We start from the raw sequence: 17,573 nt of genomic DNA, 5'->3' as shown, positions 1-17,573 counted from the left end.
CCAATACACAGCTATGGAGCAGAGATAAGTAAAATGCTAAATCCATGCTAAGAGGAAAAAAGCAAACTGAAAGTATAGCAGGAGTTTTTGGCATGATATGAAAGTCTTCCTAGAAAACATTTAATTTAGCAAATCAGTACTATAACATATACAAGCAATATCTGAGCCAGAATCAATACCTTATAGATTATCTTCTCAATGTAATTATTCCATTAGATTTGTAGAGGTGGAACATCCAGGCCAGAACACTTACTCAGATGAGAAAAAAAGTCACTCACTCTCCTGGAAATCTGTCCAAAAGGACTCATTATACTATATATATATATTTTTAAATAACAACAGGTTTTTATATCATCTGCTACCACATCTATCACAATCAAATCCATATGTAATACATGGATTTTGCTCCTCGATGAGTGATGGGCCCCGAGAACGTTATGCATAGCAGCCGTCTCTCACTTCGTTCAGCTTCCTGCTAAGTGCAGTTCTGTTTGGAGCTCTACCATAAACAACTCTAACACACTTGACCTGATTCCTCTTTGATCTACTTCATTAGCACGAACATATCAACCCTTCTCACTGCTCACAAGAAATGTTAACCGTGTTGTGTGAAATGTCCCTGAAAGCCCCATTCAGCACAGCTCTCAATCCTTCTGACTCTCTCCCTGCTCATATAGGCCAATAAGCTATAAATAAAATAAGGCAAAGACCTTCCAGAAATAATAAAAAGCCCCTCTCTTCAGCCTGGTTGCTCCTCCAAGATTGCAAAATGCAAAGGAAAGAGCAGAATAGTGAAACTAGACTCAAAAGCATTTTTAGTTTTAACTACAGCAGTGAGGTAAAGAAAAGTAGTGTTTCAGAGGGAGAGAAAAAAAAAAAAAAGAAAAAAAAAAGAGCTCAAAAAAGCCCCAAAGCCAAGCAAAGGGTTGTTTGTTTGTTTTTGGTTTTATTACAAATAGGCCTACTTCTCATCTCTGGGTTGACCTTTTCATCCTAACCATTTTTGAGATATTTGCCTCTCTAAAGCCAGTGAATTTTAATAGAAACACTGTTTTTCCCTGAAAGAATGCTCTAGGCTTGCAAGCTTGAATAGTTGTTTTAAAATCTTGCTTGCCAGCTAATTCCACAGGATTTTCTCTAGCGCAGTTTCCAATACCTTCAACTTCAGAATTCTAACTCCTCAAGCAGGTAAAGAGGGATCCATCCTTGCCTTGGAAGGCTGCAGGAACAACTTCCCAGCCACCTCAGCTCACCAGAGCCTCAAAGTCTGCTCTGAGGGTCGCTGTCAGGTCCTGTGCAGGCACAGCCTGCGTGGGATTACAGCCACGCCGGAGATGTGTGTGCTGTCCCAGCAGCACCGTTACCTGCCCCATCTCACCACCAGCTTCACGTTATTTCATACGCAGCCGCACAGTATCACCACCAACCTGTGTCACTGTTAGCATCTCGGTCTTCAGCTTTAGTTTTGAAGAGATCTTTCTGGCGAAAGAACATGACCAAAGAACACAGTAAAATCCTGAAATTGGGCAACAAATATGAATTCAAAATGTACACTTGTGGAAAACCTCAAGTCACAGAAAAGCCAGTCTAAAAAAAGAAAAATAGTTATTTCCACTGTTTTATTAAATAACCCAAAAAAACTATGAAAATCTACTAAAAAAAAGCAAAATGCAAACATGATATGAGTGCCATTAACAAACCAGAAAGAAACCTGAAGGAAAAAAGCTGCCGCTATGAATCGCTTGTAGGAAATGAGTAACTGTGAGGCCAGGCAGGCATGTTCATTCGTGCCCTGAGGGCTAATGCCCAACTGCTCTGTACAGGGGTGCCCGCAGCCCTAGGCTGCCTGGCTCTGCATTCACTCCTGGATCGGGGGGACCGAATCCCCCTTGCAGCCCAGGAAGGGTGTTCATCACTCCACTTGCCGAATACACTCCTCACCTCTTGCCAACCCCCGACTTGCAGGATGACATTTCCACTGAAGAATACACTCTAAATTTAAGTGTTGATGTTGTCGCATGTAGGGAAGCCAGAATCATCAGCTGAGCTTACTTACGTGTCAGCCAGCAGCACAGAGCTGAGGCCTTCATGTGTGGCACTGTTGAGTGTTTTCAGCCAGCCTGGTGCTTTTACTTCTCTGAGTCTCTCCCACATGCTCCAGGTAACTCCCTAAAACTCATCATTTCTCCTGCCTTTGTTCCACTGAATAACTAAAAAATTTACAATCTTCCTGTCCTGAACAAGGGTATTTTCATTTTTCCTGTTTGCTCTCTAGAGAATTAAGACAAATATACCTTACAAATATCAGATGTGTTTTTCTTCTACTTTAAAGTAATTGTTGCACTTAAAGCCTATGAGTAAACAAATGCAATAAAATCTAAATGGCTTTTTAAATACACAGCATCCATCCTCTGATCCCTCTGACTGACAAAGAGCTGCATGTATCTGTACTGCAGCTCCTGCTCTCAAGAGTCTTTAGACCCTCCGTAATTTTTTGACCCTCTTTAGACCCTCCATAAGAACCCGGTGCTGCATTGCCCTCTTATTCATCGATACCTGTGAGAAGTTGCTCTCTACTCACTCTCCTTCTTCTTGCCTGGCAACATTTCCCAGTTGCATCCCACCCTCCCATGAGAACAAGTTTTCACACAGAAAAAGTACGATGGTTTCAGAGGCCGAGCAGTTCTATATCTGGATATTACAGGATGCTACACTGTAAACAGTATGATGAGCACCACATCTCATTACAAACATTACCTGTTTAAAGGCTAAATTATATAAATTCAGACAGACACACACACCCCCCCACCCCAAGTTTAATTATATTTTATAATTGCCTCTATGAGGGGAAGGAAAATGATTGCAACTATTATCAGTTATATTACAGAACTTAAAAATAAATAAATAAAATCAGGTCCCATGAAGCCAGACAATACTAAAGCACGGCAAGAGGCAGCTTTTATTCCCAAGATTTCATGACCTACGTGCTTGGATGAGAAGGAGATGAACTAAGCACCCTGCAGAACGAGCTTGCCCAAGAGCACATGGCAGCACCGACGTGACCAAGCCTGGAGAGGAAGGAGGCTGCAAAATCCAGACTTTGTTCCAGGTAGCATAAAAAAACCCAGCACAACCAGATCCTACCCTCAACTTAGGAGGTTCAGTATGATCCCACTTTTACCTGAAGACCTATTTAGCTTTTCACAGCCAAATATCCTCTCTTCCCTATATGCTGTGGCTGTACGTGTTGATTTAAGATGCTTTGGTTGATACTGAAATTTTTTAGCACCTTTAAATGCCTTTTCCAAATGCTTAGGCCAGTACTGCCACATTTCTCTCCTCATCTCCTCCAAACCAGCAGAACAGCTGGCAGCTCAGCTTCCCATAAACCTTGGACGAGAGGCTCAGATCGGAGGACGCATCTCTGTGCGTGCAACTCGCTGAACACAGAAACCAAACGTTGCGAGCTTCTGCTCTAGCAGGGAAGCAATTATTTTCCCCAGAGCACGGAGCGGTCTATGGGGAAGCACCATGAGACACAAGCCGTCTGCTCCGCGCTCGCAAAGCTCACTGAATCTAAACGTGGCAGCAAAACCTTGACGTCAGATTTGTACCTGGATACGCAGAAAGCGCTCCTGAGGACACAGGCAGGCGCCCGCTTAGCGATATGAGAAAGGCTGCTTTTTATGATGCCTATAACCACAGTGGTTTATATTTTGAAGAGCTATTTTGGCACTGTAAGCCACGCTAAGAGCTAAATAGCACACAAGGGCTTTGCCAGGGAGCACGTTTAGCAAACCACCATGGAACTCCCCGCGGAAAGGACAGCGGCGCCGACTGCTCGACGCCCTGCCAGGCACCCTTCAGCAAGGGGCGAAGGCGATGGGCACCGCAGTGCCTGCGCCGCAACACAGCCCCCCGCAGCGCTTATAAATAAAGCCACGGGCTGCCAGGCTGGGGCTCAGGCGAGCGCAGGACCCGCCGCTGCGAACACGGGAGACGCTCCCCGCGCTCCTGCGGCGGGAAGCACGAGAGAATCCCTCATCGTCTCCTGCCGAGTCCCCCAGGGCCCGTGTCAGACACGCGACTACGCCTGCGAGCGCACAAGGGCCCCAGGGTGAGGCGCAGCTCTGCCCGTCACTCGGCGCCGTCTCCACCACGGAAAGGAGCCTTTCGGGAGCTGCCGGAGCTCCCCTGCGGCTGCGCCTTCTCGCGGCCCCTTTTGCGGGAGCCCAGCAGCTTGGCCCAGGCCTCCCCTCAGGCAATCCCGGCCGCTGCCATCAGTGCGGTGCCTCAGGACGCGAGTCCACCCCTTCTCCAGTGGGCCCTGTTATTTATTGCAAAGCCAGAAATGGATTTGTAAAACAGTGCCTGAAAAGACGGCTGCACTGAGGGCACCGAGACAGGGCCAGACAGGCTCAGGCAGGGGATGGCTTCGCACCGGCGCTTCTGTGAGCAGAGGGGCCTCCAGGGAGGCCGCCCCTCTGCCTATGCGGTGCCCTCTCCAAGTCCACACGTTGGAAGGAGAAGGGGAAAACACCAGAATAAGGCATAAAACACTAGCAAATGGAACCAAAAATCTGAGCCATACAAATGGATGCAGACTATATAAAGTATATCATGCAAGAAAAATCAGCTGCTACCAAGTCCTATAAACCAGACACTTCACATCATCAGCACGATAACTGGAACAAACTTCTTCATTTGTGAAGTCAATCATAAATGTAGCTTCTACTTAAAAGAAGATGCAAAAAGCACATATCTGAATACACAACCTGAAATAGTTACTTGAATATTCTAATGTCAGAGGCTTTTCAGTTTACCTTTCACATCAAACTTCAGTTATTTCAGTCTAAAAATCAACCACTCAAGCATTTGCCAACTAAGAAAGAAACTGATTATATAGTTGTCCTAAATAAACACTGCTTGAATGATAATTTATTAAGAAATTGTACAATCAAGTCGTCATATTTACTGAAAGCAGTGTGATATCTTTAATGAACGTAACAGTTGGCAGCCTGGAACTAACAGTGACAAGTAATCGGAGAAATCTTTCCAGAAAATGGTCTAAGGCAGCAAGCTTTTCAAAAGTACAGGTAGAAACTCAGTTCAACAATAAAACATATCATAGGTTCCTAGGGTCCAAGAAAAAAAAAAAAAAAAAAAAAAAAGTAACACCACATTCTCTTGTGCTTCAAAGCACAACCAAGTAGCTTTCAGCACTGATAATTTTGTCATTTTGTCACTGAACTCTGTGCGAGTAGCACAAGGCTTAGATGGGCACATACAATTCTTTATATATGCCAGGTTCTCAGTTTAGCGCAACTTAGAGAATTTCTCCCTCCTTTCCCGCCCACCCCCCCCCGAGATTCCAGTCTAGAAGGCAGAAGCTTTAGCAGGGCACAAGGGAAAAGAGGAAAGGTTTCAACTCTGTGCTTGCTTCCCTCACCCCGGGGAAATCTGCTAGCGGTACACTTTTACTTTATCAATTCAGCAAGAAACGCAGCATAATTCTCCAAATTGCTCTTCAGTCGACATTCAGAAGCACCAGCCTGCCAATAATACAGGCATGTGACACTGAACAAGCCGAGAGAAAAGGAAAAAATCTCTTCTTAGAGCCAGGCACATATATTAAGCTCAAGTTTGACAAGTTCACTGCAAGGTTTAATTCTACAAGGATAATTAGAAATTCATACACAATATATAAGAATGGACAGGAAGTGCACCTAATTAGACAGTTAGGTAAAATAAATGTGTGTTCAAGAGTCAGGACATGAAATGCAGGTTGCATACCAAATAGCTAGTTTCCCCCCGGACCTGTCATACTGCACTCGAGAAAAAAATGAAGGAAACCACTTAACATCCCGAAACATGGGTCAAGCTAAATCCACAGCACCAGTGTGGGCGGAGGGTGGACTCAGCCTGCTTTCACCCACCGCTCTGCTGCGGCCTCATCGATTAACTTCCATCAAATAGATCCTTTACCTCATGTGTTCACGGGGATAATCATGCTGACCTCCCTCATGAGGCACTTGACAATCCACAGTTAGGGCTGTTATTAAGCCTGTCGTTACAAGCAACAGCAGGCAGGTAGCGGTGACGCCAGCTCGCTGCGCACACCCGAGGCGCCCGGGCAGCAAGGCCGGTTGCTGCTGCAGCAGCAGCCCCGCTGCAGAGCCCTGGCGTTAGCTTCCCCCCAGTGCTGTCCTTACTGCATCAGCTGCACTGCACCGAGGAGCTAACCAGCACAGACTGACATTTTCAAGACTGTTCCAAACCTCGACCAAGACATCCAGGCGTTTTTACTGAACGTTGCCACGTAAAACAAAAATGCTTTTGAGCAGCTTCAAGCTTAGATGCTACCCAGGATCTGCAGCGTGAATTGTTGCAACGGCTCCATTGTAAAACACGCTGCAGCGCTTCCTAACCCAGCTCTGCTCTCACACCCATCAGCTCCTCCGTGGGTGCTGGGCAGCAAGAGTATTTGTAGTATAAATAATGATGAGGAAAACAGATTTTGGTCACTCTTTCCTGAACACCTACAGATTACATTCTTCCTTGCAGCTGCTCTACACAACACCCTTAATCACTCAGTATGTTTATGGTGCACATTTCCCTTTCATCTTGAGCTCCTTACAAATGAAAAAAAAGGAAAAAAAGTCATGACAGGTTTTGATATAAAAATTAAGCTACTTACCAACTACTGCCAGATTATGCTCTGAGCCACATGCGATCTGAAAAAGAAATATGAATGAATAAAAGAGTCTCCTTACCAGTGGGAAAGATAACCACAATTATGACAGGAAATTAAAAATTTAACTTGAAACAAACAACTGCAGTTTGCAGGATATAAAAGTCAAGCTTAAAGTTCTCTCACTTTTTAAAAGAGTTTTAGGAGTAGTCTCCCTGGGGCACTTGGGTAGGGAGAGTAACTGCTTTCTTTATCAATAAACAGGCATTTTATTTTCAAACCCCAGTCACCAATGACATTTCCATCCTTAGTAGCAGGCAATAACTCTGCAGAAATTTCACTTCCTGAGCAACACCCCCTGGAAACCAGAAGGCTGTCCATGCTCAAACAGTAAACTTAAGTCTTTACCACCTCAGGGCCATACAGAGAGGACTGGGAGTCAAATGGGCTATAAAGATCTCCATTTTCCTTCATCTATCCTCTTCCTCCAGGTCACCCTTCTAGGGCTGCACAGACGCATACAGGCTCAACAGTGATAAACGTGAAGTGATGTTACCCCTATTTACAGCACTCATCTAGAAAGAAGGAAGGAATACCACAACCTCGAACTCCTTTACTAGCAGCAGGCTGTTTTATTTTATCCAGCCTCATTAGTAACATACTCCTCTACTTCTTAGAAGTATGTTTGGCAACAAGACATAAAATAGAAGACTATACCTTCAAAATTATATATAGTTTTGTGCGTGCGTAATGTTATACAGGGAAATCAGTCCTTGCACTCAGCTCGCTGTGCCGGAGCATCTGCTAGAGAAAGCCATCCCGAATGAAGGGCAGACCAGCACACGGTCATGAAAGCAAAGCCTTTGCACGAGCACCAGTGGGGCACCAGCAAGTCACCTGCTCCACGGTGCCGTGGCCAGGCACGGCTTTAAGTGCCAGCTGATACAACAAAGCCATCACCAAATCCTGGATCTTTACCCTCGCCTCACACCAGAGTCCTGTGCAGAACAGGGCTGCCTCCCAGCGCCTTCTTGCTGGCTAACGCTCCCCACCAAAGTTTCTGGAGCTTGAAGGCTGATGCCATGGAAACAAGATCCACACATGGAAATACACGTGAAGGAAGGTCTTTCAGCAAAAGGCAAATTCTGCATCTTCACCATGTGCTGAAAACTAGCAATAGAGAAGCTGCTCCTAATAAAATAAATCATAAATTTTATTTGAGGGGTGAATAATACTGAGTTATTCCCCGAGGAAACATGCTGAACACAGGCACAGCTTCAAAAGCATCAGTACAGTAGAACTGCTCAAGCTGCCTCATCCTTCCAGCCACTGCTCTGAATAACACGCTGCTTGCAGTGTAAAAAAAATTCTTAACAAAGAACCATTTTCTTCCTGCACCCAAGGGCAGGAGCCAGGCAGCCTGGAAACTCAGCAGCCATCGCTGCCTGTGGGGACTTGGACCTGGACAGCCACTCGTGGCCAGCGTGCTGGGTCGAGGCGCTGGCCGCAGCTCCAGCCTCATGGGGTAACCCACAGGCCACCATAAGTTACGAGTACCACTTGCACCCCCTTCAGCTGGCAAAGGCGTCTGGGGGGGAATGCCAGCTCAGCTGGCAGGGACAGAGCTCAGGCTTCATCCCCAGCAGCTGAAGGCAGCGTCCTGGATTCACCTGTGACAGCAGAGCACAGGGATAGCGCAAGCCCCACCCCACGCAGTCAGCTCCAAAGGGGACTCCGCCAGCATCCGCGTGGGGAGAATGGGATGCTCCCAGCTCCTGCCTCAGCAGGATCCCCTGCTGCCCCGTCACGTACCCTGCAGGGTGCCCTGCGGAGGCTGCCAAAGCCCCGGCCTCGTGGCCTTAGCTCCCACGGCACAGAGTTCAGGCCAGGCTGCTGGTGCTAATGAGCACACGCCTCCCTCTCTCTTCTCTTTTTTCCCCTCCATTAAGGTGTTTTGTGACCACCTGCAAGAGAAAACAATCACCCCAAACTGCACGGTTTGTCAGCACGAACAGGGGCCAGCCAGAGACAGGCATTGCTGGGCAGATGTTTTATGCGCAGATGAGATGTAATAAGCTCTGCAGTCAGCACAGGTCACTAGCAGAAGCCTGGTATTTACTGCAGCAACCATAATTTTCTGGCTACTTTGCTTGTCCCCACCCCCACTGTGCTGCAGAGAAATTAAATTCCAGCAGACATCTGCATGCTCCTAGTGGAGAGAGAAAAACATTCAAGGATACTTCCAGTTACAAATATACAATAATGCTTCCTACTGGGGCAATATTTTTACATTCTGTTTTAATTGAAAGAAAAAAAAAAATCACTAATCTTAGGATAAACCAGAGTCGCTACTAGCGAGGAAAACATTCCTTGAAGCTAAGCAACAACCTACCCACTAAGCACCCCCTACCCACACAAGTTACACCGTTTCCCCTCTCTTCAGGGGGCTACTCAGCAGCAGAGTTGTGGCATGATATCGTGCTGGCCAGATGGAAGACCTCAAAGCCCTTAGCAAACGCCTGCATGCAGATGCCAGGAAAAGACGACTTGGGGGGCATTTTGCTCCCAACTTCCCTCATTATCCAGGCCCTCCTATCCCTAACCAAACTGTGTGCTTACTGCCTTATCCAGAGTGTAAGCAAGCTGCTTTCTAGTAGCCACAGCCACAGTTCAGCTCTCTCCATCCAGATTAAGAAAGGCTTTGGGAGACCACCTAATGCCCAGCCTTTCATTTACCATAGGTGGTTGGAGCCTAAGTTACATGGCTGGTGAGAACAGCAGAACACCAACACTGCCATCGTGTACCCATGGCCAAGGGATAAAACCACATGGATGTTGGGCATGAGGCGCAAGAGAAGAAAAATATTAAAAGCGTGCGCACAAAAGAGCTTTAATGCCGGATTTTGAACTTGCTTTTGGCCGTTGCAGGTCTTTGGATAAATCCCACGGAAAGCACCAAGGGCGGAAGCGGGCGAACGCCACTGGGATGGGGGGCCAGGAGGGAAGGAGAGGAGGTGACCGAGAGGCTGCACCTCGAGGCTTGCGTAACGCGCCGGCTCCCTCTGCGCGCGCTGCTCCGCCGTGCCCTTGCTGAATGCAGCGTAGCAGTGATCTGCACTGCTTGACACACACCACCCAGCTACATTGGTATGCAGGGTTCTACTGATGCGAAAATAAAATAATCTAATTAGCAAAGCTGTCTTGCTTCCAATGATCCTTCTCTAGGAACTCTGTGTTCCTCTCCTGGATCATTTGCCTCCTGATTGATAAGGGAGCAGCCTGCTAACCAAGTCACACTCCCGGGCTTGCACAAGACTAAGTGCAGCTTAATGCAGCCCTTTAGCAGCAAACCAGTCCAACCTCACCAAGAGCAGCACCAAGGCTGTTCCTAGCTGTTCTTTGCATCCGTGGAAAAGTGAGAAGGCCCAAATCTTCTCGTTCACAAGGCATTTTTCATTCCCTGCCAATCTAATTTTCTATTACTGGTTCCCCCCCCCGCCACCTTATATTTTCCACCACAAAGAGAGAACTCACAACATAATTTAAACCGAGGTCTGCAAGAAAACATTCCTCTCCCAGGCAACCCTGGCAAAAAAAGCTAACTGCCACAGAAACATCAGTCAAGACATCAGGCACAGTGGATGAAAATCAAAGGAGATAAAAATTCCGGCTATCGATAAAGCAATTCCACAACAGATTCACATCATGCCAGCCCAAGGGTACCTCCAGAGTCTACCTCGGAGGCAAGCGCAATCTGGCTGAAAAGCTTGGGAAGGGAGTTTTTTTGTTTTTTTTTTTTTCTCCCCTCCAAATTCAGGAGGGATGAACTGAGATGCAGGAAAAAGTAAGGACCATCGACAGAAAAACGTGATAATTTGCAGGCAGTAGGGTAATACAAATGCTATTGAGTGCCTTGGATGAACACCAGCAGAATCGGGTACAAATGGAACAATAAGAACGCAGCCAAGACAAGTATGATAAAAACCTCCAACTCAGCAGGGTGACCTGGCTCTTCTCCATACCCTACTACTCCCTTCACGGGGTTTGAAAAGCGTTTGCGTCTTCCACTCATGGCAAACCCCAAGCTGTCCTATCCCTCGGCCTCAATAAGCTTCCTCTGGTTTGCCAAAGCTTTACCATTTTCCAATCAAGATATGAGTGAAAAATTGATATATTTTAAAAATGATGAAGGATAAAGCAAAATTAAGGTCACTCAATCCCGATTTATTTCCTGTAACAAGATCTCCATAGTTTCCTCACCTTGTGTAAATCAAGGATAAAAATCACTTCTGATTGGCAAAGAAATGGTCAATCATGTCAGCCTTCGCTGTTAAAATATCCATAATTCCAGACATGTAGCTGAGCGGCCCGGATACTCACGAGGGCACAGTTCTTGCTAACATTACATCTCTCTCTACACCTGCATACCAACTAGGGACCTAGGGCCCACAGCAGACACAGCTTTACACATGTTTTCTCACCATGCTTTGCAAAATGTTTTTGATTGAGTGACCTTAACTTAATTTTGGTTCATCCTTTCACCAATTTCAAGACATCCATGCAATTGCTTCCCAGCTCCTAAGTTAGAGGACAGACACATCCTTTAGAATCTATTTGAGCTGGCTTAGAGGTCTAAAACTACTTTGCTTCTCACGTGACGCCTGCAAATGCTACTGCAACAGAACAAACGGCAGAAGCCGAGAAAACAGAAGCAAAACAAAGACAAAAAAAGTGGAAAAAAAAATCTAGAGGAAAGCATGAAAAGGTTCCTACACCAATTAATTCCCTGAGGAGAGGGTTTGCTCATGCAAACCTCCAGGCCTGCAGCATCCACCAGGGTTAGCCAGGGTGTCCAAGAACCTCGCGCTGTTAATTCTGCTGACTGCCCAGTCCTCCACCTCTCCAAAGAAATGGTGCTTATGCCTTCAGTTTGTCATGTAACTGTCTGCTCTTGAATGCTGGATAATCTTTCTGCAGCACTTAACAGACTTGCGCCCTGCGGCAAACTTACTGGAAATAAATAAAATGTAATCTTGCAGAGATTCCCATGCAAAGACCAACAGAAAAGCTCTTCTGGGTAAATCAGGATACTGTTTGCAATGATTCAGATAATAAAGACTGGACCTTAATGCAGGTCATAATGGGGGAATTAGGAAAAAACATATCCAAAGTGACTATACAATTGAAAGACATTTATTTTTAAAAAGTAACTTATCATAAAGTCAACAATATTCCATTTCAGCATGTTTTTTCCCTGTCTGCTTTCTTCCTAGAGCTGTTTTCTCTGAGCTAAGCGCTAATAACGGACAGCTTGGTGCTAGAGGGCACCGTGGCGGTGGTCTCGAGCAGCCCAGGCTGCTGCTGCACTGGGGTGTCCCACGTCCAGGCACCTCTCGCGCGCTGCCGTCCAACACACCCGTCCTTCCCGCTGCCGAGCCCCACCAGTGGTCCCAGCCAGGGACCCGACATTCCTGCCTGCATTGACCATCTCTCTCAGAGTCCAACGTCCATCCAACTCCCTCAGTCTCTGCTGTCCTGGAGGCCCCACCGCTTCGGGCCTGTACTCAGGTCCCAGTTTCAAGGGGCCATTTGTCTCGTTTCCCTGGGAACGTGGCGGCTCCCTCAGCTCCCAGCGTTCCTAGCCAGGCCAGGCAGCCCCAAGGCCGCTGGGGCAGAGCGCCCACCCCACAAGCCACAGGAGGCAGCTACTGGTCTTGTCATTGACGTCAACAAACAGCTTTTCTTACGACCCATTTCTAAACATCACAACAAGATTCCGGTGGTTTCAAAGAATGAATAATATAATCACTGGGATACTCTTCGAGGCTGATTGTGGAAAGCAGGGTTTAACAAGACCAACTACATTCATAATTTATCCACAGAATTTGCTTTTACATGCTGTGATCAATGCCTACAGGAAGAGAAAACATTTTCCCCTCCAAACCTCATGCAGTAATTCTGTATTGCATTGCATCTCCCTTGCTGAGAACGGATACCATCCCCGAGCCGTTAACCGCAGCTCATGCCAGCGGAGGACCAAGCCCTCGCAACTCAATATGCGATGCCTACGTATGCCAAAAAGCAGATCTTCCTTCCTCAGGAGCGAAGGTTTTCTTTGTCAAGGCCGCAGCAGATAAGCTATAGCCGCCAATTGGGCGGCTCTGGCCAGCCGCAGCGCGAGCAGCCCCGGGAGGCGCGCGGAAGGGAGCGCGTGCCCTGAGCAGGGACGTCACCTGCTCTGGAGCCAAACAAACCCCGCACCGGCGGGCTGAGAAACCCAGAGCCCGAGTTCCCAGGACTGCGTGACGAGAGCAGAATTCAAAGCCAAAACGGGCATTTGGGCAAAGTCAAAGTACCGTATTTTTCTTCTTTGTGGAATGCTAACAAAATTCACAAGTTCTTAACATTTAAGCAGAGACTAAGTCCACCTAAAATCCACATCCTTATATATTTTCTGAACTAAGAGATTAACCCTGTTGAAGCACAATGACATGACAATGCCAGATTGGCTTTAAAAGTTTTCCTTTAATACATCCACTCACACAATTTCTGCAAATATAGATAATTTAAAATGTTGTAATCCTTATTTGTTTCTGTTTGAAGAGGGATGGTACTTTCAATCTAGGGGAGTCCCTTGTACCACTAAAAAACATGACAGCTATTATTAAAAAACAGTCCACAAAGAAAGCAGGACCGATAGCAACAGTTCTGCAACATGAACTCATTTGGCAAACCTGAAATTAAGGAGTGCTGAGAGTGAATCAAAACTCCAGAACGAGCCAATAAAATGCGACTAATGGGTAAGACCAAGACAGATAAAATTTAGTGTGGGCAGGTAGGGCATAATAGATCTTTCTGGTTACCAAAATGATCATTTACACTGCTCGCATGCACAGATAGATTCTAAATGAGTTGGAACCCCTCAGGAGAAGAGCAGCCCATAGGGAGGGGAAACACACTAGAGATATCTGTTCGACTCAAAAAGACATGTTCGACATATCGCATGTTCGACTCAAAAAGACAATAGGATGGTTAAGAGATAGAGGTGATACTGTCATCTTTTCATACAGAACAAGGATGTTTTACAGCTCCAGCCTGATTCAGTGTCATCCTTATACAGCCTGTCAGTGTTTTAAAAAAAGAGGAGGAAAAAAAAAAAAAAAGGAGCATCCATAAAGAGAGAGACCAAATGTCTTGGTCTAACAAGAGCAACAGCTGACTTGCCTTGTGTACTAGACATGATTAAGGGAATGCTGATGAGCTGAATATCTACTATAACATCAGCCAGTGGAGAAGAGAGCTGCAAATCTTTTGGTTCTCTAATATGAAGAAAATCTGTTCACTTACAAAATAGATTTTATATTAGCTGCTTTGTTTTAGCTATTTCCAGCTATTAAAAAAGAAAGACCAGATGATATCCCCCTTCATATTGCAGTGCAAGCTCTATCCAGTATTTTCATATTTTCCCCAGGTTTCAAGCTCTTCTTGAACTGTTCAGATCAGGCCCTTACTGAAGGGGGCTCAGTGACAGCCCAGGCACCTCTCTGGTGAGGACACCTCCCTTCAGAGACCTGGGAAGGCAGTTGGTGCCCCGGGGCCCAGCACAACCAGCACCACAAGCTCTCACGTAGCTGCTGAGCGGGACCCTCCTCTGGTTACGGCGACCTGTGCTCCTGCTCCTACATCTTGGGCCTTGCAGGTGCCAGCACCACCCGGGGCTCCCGTCTGCCCTCCGCAAATAACCAAGCAGCCCAGATTAATTGGCACTAGTAGTGACTCCACTAGAAACAAGTGCTTTACCAAAACTCCGATGTACAGTGGTATTTCAGGAACCTTTCAAAACCATTCAGTAATATCTTAATTCTTTTAACATATGCCATTTTTATTTGGTATCCTCATAATATTTCCTAATCAAAGTGTCATACACGGTCTAGTCAAATGTCTGACAAATCTGAGTATGTTAAATCAGCATTTGACATTGACGCATTTATCAATCAAACTTCCGTCTCATAAAACAATAGGTATCACATTAGTTTGACAAGATCTATTTTCCATAGCCACATGCTGACTGCAAGCAACTGCATTATCATCCTTTAAATCTTTATTGAACAAAACCCATGTCAGCTATGCCATTATTTTGGCCACAGCAAATATCAGGCTGACAGGCCTATAATTACTGGAGTCATCTTACTCAACCTCTTGAAATCTTGGCAGGGCACCGTCTTTCATCTGGTCTTCTGAAACTGCCCTCACGTTCTCAACACCAACAGCCTGGAGAGCGCTTAGGCCAACCCTGTTCAAACTCAGATGGACACGTTCCAGCCTTGAGAATTTTAAGATTCCCCCCTTAGAGGGTGAGCAAATGCTGGTGTGGGGAAGTGAATTTCCACCTTTTCCCCAAATGCAGAACAGAAATCATTACTAATGTAAAACTTACCTTGTCAGAGTTTGATGCCTTTGCCAGTGGGTATGTTCAAGATGGTTTAGCACAGACAGCATGTAGCCTCCTCTGCATGTCATCAGAGCAAACTCATCCATAATATTGTGGCTCACAGTCTTCACTTATACATACAAAAAGTCACTGTGAAATGCACTGACCAGAAATCCCTTTGCAAAACCTGTTTTCCTTCCTAATTTGTGGAGTGTTCCTTCAATAATACGTGGTTTTGAAATTCTAGCATAACATGTTCCCATAGACTATGCCACTTGATAGAATATAAGACTCTGAAGCATAGAGATTTGACATCCTTTATTAAAGAAGCTACGTTTCTGCAACACATGAGCAATATAGGAGAATAAATTGAAGTTAGGAGCCCTCCAGACTTCACCGCTAATTACTAAGCACAGACCTGTCACACATTTGGAATGCCAAACAGTGCTATTCTGTGGATGGAAGGCAAGCATTGCTCCCCATTCCAGCACCTTTTAGAAATCTGTTGAACTCATTGAGCTCAATATTACACAAACAGCACAGCTAAGAGCAAGAACAGCAATAAGGAACCCTCTTTCCAGATATTCTCAAACACAATAAACCTGAGATGTCTCTGCGTGACAGCTAAAACTACCTCATCGGACTTGAATTCTCAGGCCAGGGATGGCAACAAGGTGCCGAGTCCCTGCTCACTCTCTGGTCAACACCGAAGCACTAGCTCGAGGGCATCTTCTCACACTCCACCTCAAATGGCCCCATTGCCCAACCTCTCAGCTGGCCTCTCCATGCACAAGCCATTTCTCCTGCAGGGAGGTAACCTCTCTCTCTCTCATGTGGCTGCCCTGCTCTTACACTTTCAAAACACTCTACAACTGGGGCATGTCCCTCCCAATGACTGCAAATGCATGTGACCTCGGTAATGAAAAAAATAAAATCTAATTTTCCACCTATTTTAATACACCAGAGTAGTATCATCTATGGTGGATTTCAACATAAAAGTATCTGAAGCCTTTCAAAGCGCACAGTAGTGCTTCACTCCAGCTGTCCACCCAAGCAAAACCTGGAACAGCAGCAGTGAACAACCTGCCTTTCCCACCTAGCACTGAACACTGTAGCACTTAGTAGATAGCAGAGTGCTGGCTTTATCACTGTACCTTATAGAACAGCACACATGGGAAAAAACATGAATGAGATCTTACTCTTGCATGTTACATAATCCAAGAAAAGGCCTTTTACCTGTGAATAAACCCTGTTACATTTTAATACAACTATTTATTTGCATCACTTCTGACTTCTAACACTGCACCTTTGTCATCTTTGCATATAGCATGGAAGCACTGTGATCATAAACAAGCCCAAACCTCACTTAAAGAAAAAAGATAAACACACACAACAAAAAAGCATACTTTCCTCTCTTTCCAGTTTCTCAAAGGTATGTTATGCAAGACTTCTGCTTGCGACAGAAATAACCCATTTTCTGGCTTGCGGGATTAAAGTTGTCTGTAACTTCCAAGTATCACTCAACATATATGCAGGCAGGCTCTGGACATATATTCATTACTGAATTCATTGCAGTCCTTGTGCCCAGAGCAACCGCAAATGCCACAAAGACAAAATAATCTTAAACTTACTTGAGGCACATTCATACATTTTCTTCCTTTTCTGGACTACTCTTGTTTTTTCCATTCATTATTTCCTTTTCATCTCTGCTGTTGCCTTTCCTTTCAGCGTGTGCCCCCAGGCATTTGGGCATAAAGGACAATCACCGGTCTGCCTTGGTGAGGAGTGCAGGCAGAAGCAACGCTAAGCTAAGCTGTAATGGGGAAAAAAGACAGGGAGAAGGGACGTGTGTCTGAGTCCGGGATCACTTATAAGGCAAAACAAGACAGTAAAATATCCTGCAAGTTTTCCTGGTTGGAACTACTGTGTAATCTATAAAAGGGAGGAGATCCTCTATCACTGAAAAGACCCTAGGAATGAAATAAAGGACAATGCTAGGCATCTCTCTTCCCATCCTACTTTGGGAATCTATAATGCCTTCTAAAAACTCTGTATTTTTTCCTACATTTTTCCCTTTTTCAATCCCTTACTAAAAGCCAGCAATTTCATATGCAGCAGAAAGTAGATCATGACTGTTAACTTAACCATATAGAGAGGAATATTTAGTATATCTCTAAATTTATCATTAACAACATACATAAGCCCATACTTAGAAGTTAAGGATCTATTCTGGAGCTTCCTGAATACAGAAGGCACTACTAATTTTAAAGCAAACAGAAGTAAGAGCAAGCCTTAAATTATGCTGCACCTTTAAAAAGCAGAAATTCAGAATACAACTGTCATCTGCAGAGTGCACAAAGTATGCTACTAAAAATCATTTCTAAAGAAAAATTTCCACGTGTTTTTCAACACAGGCTCCTTCCTGACTAAAAAGGAAGATAAGAAACATCA

General features: G+C 45.4%; 1 protein-coding gene across 1 annotated transcript in view; it reads right to left on the bottom strand.

Annotated features, from left to right (window-relative positions):
* Window positions 1-17,573, bottom strand: part of SERGEF (secretion regulating guanine nucleotide exchange factor) — a 114,095-nt gene that overhangs the window by 41,484 nt on the left and 55,038 nt on the right. Inside the window, exon 10 of the mRNA XM_088533853.1 lies at window positions 6,698-6,734. Within this exon, the coding sequence (XP_088389979.1) occupies window positions 6,698-6,734 (37 nt within the window). The remainder of the gene's footprint in view (window positions 1-6,697; window positions 6,735-17,573) is intronic.

The sequence above is a fragment of the Tinamus guttatus genome, unplaced genomic scaffold (assembly GCF_059628265.1).
Source record: "Tinamus guttatus ecotype Peru unplaced genomic scaffold, ASM5962826v1 Tinamus_guttatus_pri_ptg000524l, whole genome shotgun sequence".
Taxonomy (NCBI): Eukaryota; Metazoa; Chordata; class Aves; order Tinamiformes; family Tinamidae; genus Tinamus; species Tinamus guttatus.
This window is presented reverse-complemented; position numbering and strand designations above follow the sequence as displayed.